Source organism: Artibeus jamaicensis, unplaced genomic scaffold (assembly GCF_021234435.1).
Source record: "Artibeus jamaicensis isolate MK-2021 breed Jamaican fruit bat unplaced genomic scaffold, CSHL_Jam_final contig_797, whole genome shotgun sequence".
Lineage (NCBI taxonomy): Eukaryota > Metazoa > Chordata > Mammalia > Chiroptera > Phyllostomidae > Artibeus > Artibeus jamaicensis.
This window is the reverse complement of record NW_026521977.1, coordinates 13897458-13906069: the sequence shown is the minus strand read 5'-3', so window position 1 is coordinate 13906069 and position 8612 is coordinate 13897458. Positions and strand designations below refer to the sequence as shown.

At 37.9% G+C, this 8612-nt stretch overlaps 1 protein-coding gene across 2 annotated transcripts in view; it reads left to right on the top strand.

Moving 5' to 3' along the window:
• The first annotated feature begins 2510 nt into the window (after nucleotides 1–2510).
• The window catches only part of SLC5A12 (solute carrier family 5 member 12), a 42661-nt gene continuing 36559 nt past the window's right edge, over nucleotides 2511–8612 (top strand). For both annotated transcript variants that reach the window (XM_037132987.2, XM_053673168.1), the window contains exons 1-2: nucleotides 2511–3197; nucleotides 7994–8059. In XM_037132987.2, the coding sequence (XP_036988882.2) occupies nucleotides 2859–3197; nucleotides 7994–8059 (405 nt within the window). In that variant the 5' untranslated portion in view covers nucleotides 2511–2858. The remainder of the gene's footprint in view (nucleotides 3198–7993; nucleotides 8060–8612) is intronic.

The window sequence follows — 8612 nt, the reverse complement described above, 5'->3', positions numbered from 1 at the left end:
AGAAAGGACAAATACCATATGATTTCACTTATATGTGGATTTTTAAAAAGATTTTATATAATCATTTTAAGAGAGAGGAAAATGGGGAGAAAGAGGGAAAAAAACATCAATGTGTGGTTGCCTCTCAAGTCCCCCCTACTGGGGATCTGGCCCCAAACCCAGGCATGTGCCTTGACTGGTAATCAAACCATGACCCCTTGGTTCACAGGTCAGCACTCGATCCACTGAACCACATCAGCCAGGGCGTTTCACTTGTGTGTGTGTGGAATCTAATTAACAAAACAAACTATCAAAATAGAAACAAACTCATAGATACAGAGAACAGACTGACAGCTCTCAGAGGGGAGCAGGAGCGGAGGGGAGTAGGATGAAAAAGGTAAGGGGATTTAAAAACCCTTGGAGACAGGCAGTAGTATGGTGATGACCGGAAGGAAACGGGGGTGTGGGGAGATAGGAGAGGTAAACGGAGGGTAAATGGTGACGGAAGGGAACTTGCAGTGGTAAACATGCAACACAGTATGTAGACAATGTACTATAGAATTGCACCTACAAAATCATATAATTTTCAAATAAATGTCACCCTAATAAATTCAATAAAAAATAATAATAAGATCAGCAGTATTCATTGACTCTGCAACTACACACTCCTGGTATTTAACCTTTGAACATTACAGATATAATAACAGTGTTTTGAGTTAATAGTCATCTGACTTGTACAAGTTGTTTATATGCCTTGTGGATTTAATATTAATTCTTAGGTGGTATATTAAGTGGTCAAGCCGCTGGAAGCCAGAGTTCAGATTTTCTGCTGAGACTATTACAAAAACCTGTTATATAATTAGAATATCTCATGATAAAAATGACTAAAACTTTAGGTTAAGGTGAAAATATTAAAGACATTTTCTGTTAACATTGATCATATCAACTCTGCAGACTTAGAGGAGGAACTTAAAAAACCAGTCACAGCCCTGGCTGGTGTAGCTCAGTGGATTGAGCACGGGCCTGTGGTCCAAGGAATCGCGGTTCGATTCCCAGTCAGGGCACATGCCTGGGTTGCAGGCCAGTTCCCAAGAGGAATACGCAAGAGGCAGCCATACATTGATGTTTCTCTCCCTCTCTCCTTCCCTTTCCCTTCTAAAAATGAATAAATATAATCTTAAAAAAAGAATTAAAGAAATCATTAAAAAAATAAAAACCAGTCACAGAAAGCTCTCGGTATAGACTTTGCACTTTTATCTATAACTAACAGCACATTTCAGCCATCAAAGCTTTCTGTGCTGAATTCAAATTCATGAAGTAAAGTAAGGAATGAAGACGGTGTCCATGCTAAACAAACAATAAAAGATTTATTCAGTTACCTGGATGCCAAAAGCGAAATTAGAGTTTTTTTATTTTTGACAGAAAATGTCTGGCTTTGGGCATTATGGGTAAATTTTGTTTTCTTCTTTTGCTTTTAAAATTATTTCTTTATTTTGTACAGTAGCTACTATTCACCGTGCTCTCTCAACCAGGACTTGTGCCTTTATAACAGCTGACCAACTCACACAGCCATAGTCTTTAAAATTGATGAGGGCACTTGCAAATAACAAAGTCCCAAGGGAGATTGCATCCTGCCGGAGTTGGGTTGGGGTGAGCGGGCAAGAGAGGCTCCAAGGAACGAAGGAGACAGGGACCAGGTCTTGTGCTTTGTTGAGGTGGGGTTGCAAAAAACCTTTGAGAAGGAAGGGAAGCATAAACAACATTGAGAAATTGCCACCAAAGGCTTGCTGGGGATACTTCAGAACAACTGACGGAGTCTAACCAGGACAGAAACAAGAATCTACAACTGGATTTTCACCTTCCTTCTCTCATTTGTCGTGATCTTAATTCTAACTAAGCCCCTGGGTAGAAACATTATAAAGTGGTCAAAATAAAGGGGAGATGGAAAAGATAAAGCTGAGGACTACAAAAAATTTATTCATTTTTGGTAAGCCCATTTTCTGAGGCCTAGTGTCAAGAGAGAATCTATTGTTAAGTTCAATATGCTTCCCTGTAAGCATAAAGAATAGCCAAAAAGCTAAATAGTATTATTGTCTTTCATTTTAAAGATCAGATAAAAGAAGTCAGGAAGTTTGAGACCCTTAAAGACTCATGATAACTCTATAAGATCATTATTCCTTTGTTCCTATGAATCTCAGAAAAGTTAAGTGGTTTGTCAACAATATCATAGCTCAGTTGAAGGTCAAGCCAACTTGAACAAAAGCCTGTTTCCTGGTTCTTTGCTCCTTTCCCCCCACACTCACTGTCTCAGGCAGCTGCAGGTTCACACCCCACCCCCCGCCCCCCACCCTCCCTTACTCAGGAGAAAGATGCCACTGAGGGGGCTGTGTTTGCATTTTACAGATTCCATTTCACAAATTTAAAATGCTGAAGTGGTCAGCTTGTATCACCTCTGTTTCCCAGTAATGTTTAACCTTAAGTTTAAAAAAATCTGGAGATAAAAGAGCACGTTATCTGGCAAGTCCATTCCACATCCACCCTCCTGCAGTTTGTTATTAATTTCAGAACACATCTGAATTCCTTCTCTGTGGCATATGCTTAAGTAAAGGAATAAAGTTCCTGGTCAGGGTCACTTTTTAATTTCTCATCTGTTGGTGTCAATGCTTGTTACCAGATTCCTCTCTGTAGCCAACTTTTCAGATCTTCTCTGAGCACAACCTGGTGTTTGAAGACCCATAAAGTGCCTCTGGTCACCATTCTCTTCACAGAATCAGTCTGCTCTCTGGGCAAAACATCTACTGTACTGAGCTTTGCATTTGGAACCAACTTGTCCCCGAGGCCTGGTTGAAAGCAATTCTCTGGTGCCATAACTTCCCAGCATGGAGGTGAAGAACTTCAAGGTTTGGGATTACCTCGTATTTGCAGCCCTCTTTATTGTTTCGTCTGGAATCGGAGTGTTCTTTGCTGTTAAGGAGAGAAAGAAGGCAATTTCAAAGGAGTTCTTAGTGGGGGGAAGACAAATGACCTTTGGTCCTGTGGCCCTGTCTCTGACAGCCAGCTTCATGTCAGCCGTCACTGTCCTGGGCACCCCTTCCGACGTCTACCGCTTTGGGGCCTCTTTTGGGCTCTTCGCCATTGCCTATACTTTTGTCATCATCTTGACATCAGAGCTCTTTCTGCCTGTGTTCTACCAATCTGGCATCACCAGCACCTATGAGGTAAGACAGCTATTCCCCTATTTTTTATTTTAGGAGGAGTTGGTATTCTATCTCCACTTGAACAATGTTTTTGTTATTCTTGCTTTTTTCTGTAATAACACGTGTCCTCTTAATGGTAACATGTGGAGATTGAAGAATATACACTTATTTTCAAGAAAAGATATTACAATATTATTGAGACAAGCTTAAGCTTTGGATACAAACACACCTATTCTTTCATCTGTAGGACAAAATGAAGTCAACACTATGAAGCTATTTTAGTGATATAATGAGAACACATATGTAAGCACCCAAGACACTGCCTAACTTGTAAGAGATTCTCAATGAAAGAGAGCTAAGGTTATTATTTGTATTATTATTAACATCATTCTGAAAAGCATGCATGACATATGCCATGAACTTGTCATTCTCCAGCTAAAAACAGAGATAGTACAGATGAATGACTCAGTCAAGATTGCATAGTGAGTAAAGCCTGCTGAGAACTTATTTTGTCTGTGTCTTTTTCCATTAGAGCAGAGCTGAGCACTGTAATACAAACTACCATTGTGGTCCAATTATTAATGGGGAAATAGTAATGTTTTTAAAAATTTAAAAACTATTTTAATAGGAATGAATTGCTAAATAAAGCACATATGTGAATTATTTTAATGAAAGGAAAATGAGGTGTGTTTTGACTTTGCAAAAATTCTCAAGAAAAATATCAAGTTAAATCATTGAATATGTATGTCCAATATTTAGTTGTGATTAATAATCAGTTTCTATAAAAAAGGTGTTTATTTTCCTTATCAAATTTTATCTTTACTAAGTCCCAGCAGAGAACTCTTAACAGACTTTTTTCTTTTTATTTCTGTAAGCTAAATGATTATAAAGGATTACTCTAGACCTCAAAGCCATTCAGGCAATTGCACACTTACTAGAAGGTTTTAAAACTTTGATTCCACAGATGATTATATCCCTAAAATTCAACATTAACCTTCTCTCCCTACCCAAAAAAGGAAATAAAGACCGGGTTATACACTAGTTACTACCTAGGATATAGATTCAATACAGAATGACTAAATTTATGCTTAGTCTTAAAATATATGTACAGATACACCCATTGTTCATTAGAGTACTTCTGAAAATGGAAATATATTTTAGTTTTTCTCCATTCATCTATTAAATTTGGACTCCCAAAGGCATTGCTAGTGTTTTAAAAAGAAGTGTGTGTGCGTATGTGTGTGTGTGTTTGTGAAAGAGAGAGAGAGAGACTCTTAGATTCAGAAAATACAAGTTCAATGTCTAAATCCATTGCTTAACAGCGAGATCACTTTTTGTGTTACTTAGCTCTTATCAACTCTAGTTTCCACGTAGAAAATAACTGCCATATTTTATGAAGCTTTTGTGAAGTGTTAAAAAGGTTTTTCATTATCAAAACATACCCAAATGTTGAAAGTCATTAGTCCACTAAACACTCCTTCAACAAATATTCATTAAGCAGCTACTATGTTCCAAGCACATCTCTGGAGATAAAGCATTGAACCAAATATGAAACTGAGGAGATTTGAAACTCTGTTTTAGTTATGAAATTAGTAGAGAAATGAGTAAACACATTTACAGGATCAGTGCGTCCATGGGACAAATAAGGGTTGAAAAAGTTAATTACCTCTTGTTTTAAAATATATCTATATGTGGGAATGCCTACAGGATTACTTTGTATGAATTTCATTCACAAAACTTACTGCCCTTCACATATTTTTTAATTTTCTATATTCTAATAATAAGAAATCAAACTTACATGTTAAGTACATATGAGTTTATTTTGGGATTGCCTCTTATTCTATAAGATTTGGCAGTATGGCATAGGGGTTTAAAGTGTGAACTCTAGACTCAGTGTATTTGGCTTTGAATACTAGTTTGGCCACTTGCTAGTGTGTGACTTTGGGAAAATTACTTAACTTCTCTGTACTTAATTCTTACATATGTAAATGAGTGATAATAAAAATCACTTATCTCAAAGGATGTCTCTGCAGAGTAATGTGGTATCATATGCAAATACTTTTTAATTTTTCAATTACAGTTGACATTCATATACAAATACTTTTAGTGCAGTCTGGCAAACAGTAAATCTGACCTAAGAGTTTTGTAGTATTATTATTAATATTCTCTAGCTACTGATGCTTGAATTTGTTTCTTTGTTCATCTTCCATTTCCTGTTCCCTACCCATAAATCTTCTTTCTGGGATCTTTTTAAGTCCTAAAGACCAAAGAGAGTAGAGTCTATTTACACAACCCTTGAACCTGGACAGATCTTGTGATTTTTTTTTGACCAACAGAATGTGGCAGAAGCGATGTGTGGAGGAGCTTAGGCCTCATTAGGCTCATAGCTTCTGCTTTTGCTTCCCTGGCATGCTGTACAAATACTGCTGGGTCAGGGAGCTGTTCCAGCTGGTCTAGCTGCTGGAGTATGAGTTGAAACATGAAGGGAAGCAAAGACACCCTAGCTGACAGCCATCACCAATTACCAGATGTGTTAGTGAGGCCATCTTGGACTTTCTCACCCAGCTGGTTTCAACCCCATGAAAGCCGAGGGGAACCAAGTAGAGGAATCACCCAGCTGATCTTCAAAATTAGAAGAAATAACACATCCTTGATTTTTAAACCTGTGAGCTTTGAGGTGGATATCACATGGCAATAACAGTGAGATTTCACGATTAAAATATGTTATCTGTACTACTTTGTCACTATTCTGTCCCATGTCAAAACAGAAGGAATTGTTCTCACCCTCAAGTTATAAATTAGCCTCAGCTCATTTCCAATATCATACATTTGCATTATCTTCCCTTAGTTTATAAGTAGTCTTGGTCTGGCTGGTGTGGCTCAGTGGATTGAATGCTGGACAGTGAAGCAAAGGGTTGCTGGTTTGATTCCCAGTCAGGGCACATGCCTGGGTGGCAAGGTCCCCAGTAGGGGACAAGAGAGAAGCAATCACACATTGATGTTTCTCTCCCTTTCTTTCTCCCTCCCTTCCTCTGCCTCTAAAAATAAAAAAATAAAATCTTAAAAAATATAATTAGTCTCAACGTGCTGTTTCTATTTCAGTTGATGTTATATTTTTAATTATACAATAATAAATTCAGATTATTATTTACCCTTACCACTAGTTTAGAGGTTCGTGTCTACCTGCTCTCTCAGTTTTCTTGGACTTGTGCAGTGAAATGGCTTCTAAACTCCTTACTTCTCATTAATTCAAACGTCTTCATTGTAATTACAAGGAATATTATTTCTGTATATTCTCTTTGATAGTGGTTTTAAGCATTATAGACTACTTTTTTAACTAAATTTTTCCTTTTATTTCTCCTTTAAGTTACATTTGTGATATCATAGTGGTTATATTTAAATTTTGAGAAATTAGATGTATAGATATATCATTATTGAATCTTCTTTTAGCACAGTAAGTGATGTTATTAAATGTTTGTTGTGAAATAGATATTTAGGGCCTGAACCCATGTTATGAAGTTTTTTTTTTTAGGTAATTGTAAGGATTGGTTCATCCTCTCCAGGAGATGGGTCCTTACAGTGTTTGGGCAGAGGCATGACAAGATGTGATTGGTACTTTGAGTATTACACTGATTGGATGTTGAGAATGATTATAGAAATTTGACTGCAGAAGCAGGGGTTCTAATTAGGAAGCTATTGCTATGATCTAGGCAAGAGGTAATGGTGTTGCAGTGGCAACAGAGGAGATGGTGCAACTAAATATGTACATTGTGCAAGTGGGGGGCAGGCCCCAGGATTACGTGATGGACTGGATGTGAGCAGAGAGAGGAAGTGAGGCGTCAAGGCTGGCTCCATGTTCTTTGGTCTTGAACCAACATGAAAAGTGGCCTTGCTATTTATTTCCTGAAATGGAAGAGAAGGGGACTAGGCCAGGCTTGGGGGTTTGAAATTAATTTAACATCATGATGGTAAATGCATCCCAGAAAAAAGAGGCTTTCCTGTTGAACTTTCATTTTTCATTTCACAGTCTGTTGACTGTAGTAATAGTGGTAGACATGCTGAAGATGGCCACGGAACGCACCAAATGAGTTAATACATTCTCCCAGATGTAAAATTATGTGAAGGGATAGTCTCCGTTATTTCATGGATGAGAAGCTTAGATCAAAGAGTGAGATAGTGGCATAGCTCACACTAGAATTCAAGGAGCCTTATTTCTGATTCAGGTTTTTTTAAAATGTATCCTTTTCTCCATACTGTCTTTCTAGGTTGACTTAACATAGGAAAACTATGGATCGGAAAATACAGGGTTTAGAATATGAAGCTTTCGTGATACAGAATAGTTTAAGATTTTGAGAAAAAGAGGGGCATGAACAGAGTTCCGTGTAGGAGAGCCAACATGATTGGATGTGTGGTTGATGAAACAGGTGGACGGACTGGAATTCAGGAGACCGATTAGGCAGCTATGCAGTAATCTAGGAAAGGTAAAATAAAAGCCTGAGGTAAATTTTGGAGCGGTGAGAATATAAAAAGAAATGATGGCTTGGGTATATCTAGTAGAAAAATCCTGAGTAGAAAGGCAGAATAAGTGGATTTGTTTTCAAGCAACTGTTTATGTTTCCTGGCCATCATGAGAAGCTTGAGCAAGAATTGACTTTCAACATATTTTTGATTTTAAACAATCCAACTGTTTGTTCTATTCTGCCAAGCAGATAGCTTAAAATCGCATTATAAACCCAAAGCACTAAATTTAAAAAAAGTGAAAACAGCAGCTCCACGTGAAACTCACTGACTTTGTGCTTGTTGTTTATTCTCTACAGTACTTACAGCTACGATTCAACAGACCAGTTCGCTACGCAGCAACACTCATTTACATTGTGCAGACGGTAGGTAAGGAGATGGGCAGCCACAGATGTGGGACTGTGGGCAGACAAGGCACAGGTTTGTGTGTTTCAGGGGGTAGTTAACCCAACTACAAGGGAGACGTCATACTAAGACGAAACTACATTCTTTCAGGGATAGCACTTTCAAGATATGTGATCATATCTTGATTTAATCCAGAGTCACCTGTTGCATATGCCCCATAAGTACGTACAAATAACAAGCAAGTGTATATCAAGACCACACAAAAAACATTTGCTTAAAATTCATATCAACTCCTAATTAACCTGTACAAGTTGCTTTGTATATAAAGATAGGAAATGGCCTGTTGACTGATTTCTTTTTCTTTTTTTTTAATCATTCAATTCCAGCTGTCCCCATTTTTCCCCATTACTCTTTTCCATTGTACCCACCCCCACCTCCCACATTCAATCCTCCCCCTGCACCATTGTCTTTGTCCGTGGGTCCTTTATACCTGTTCCTTGACGACCCTTGACCTCCTTTTCTCTGTTATCCTCCTCCCCTCTGATTATTGTCAGTTTGTAACTGATTTCTTTT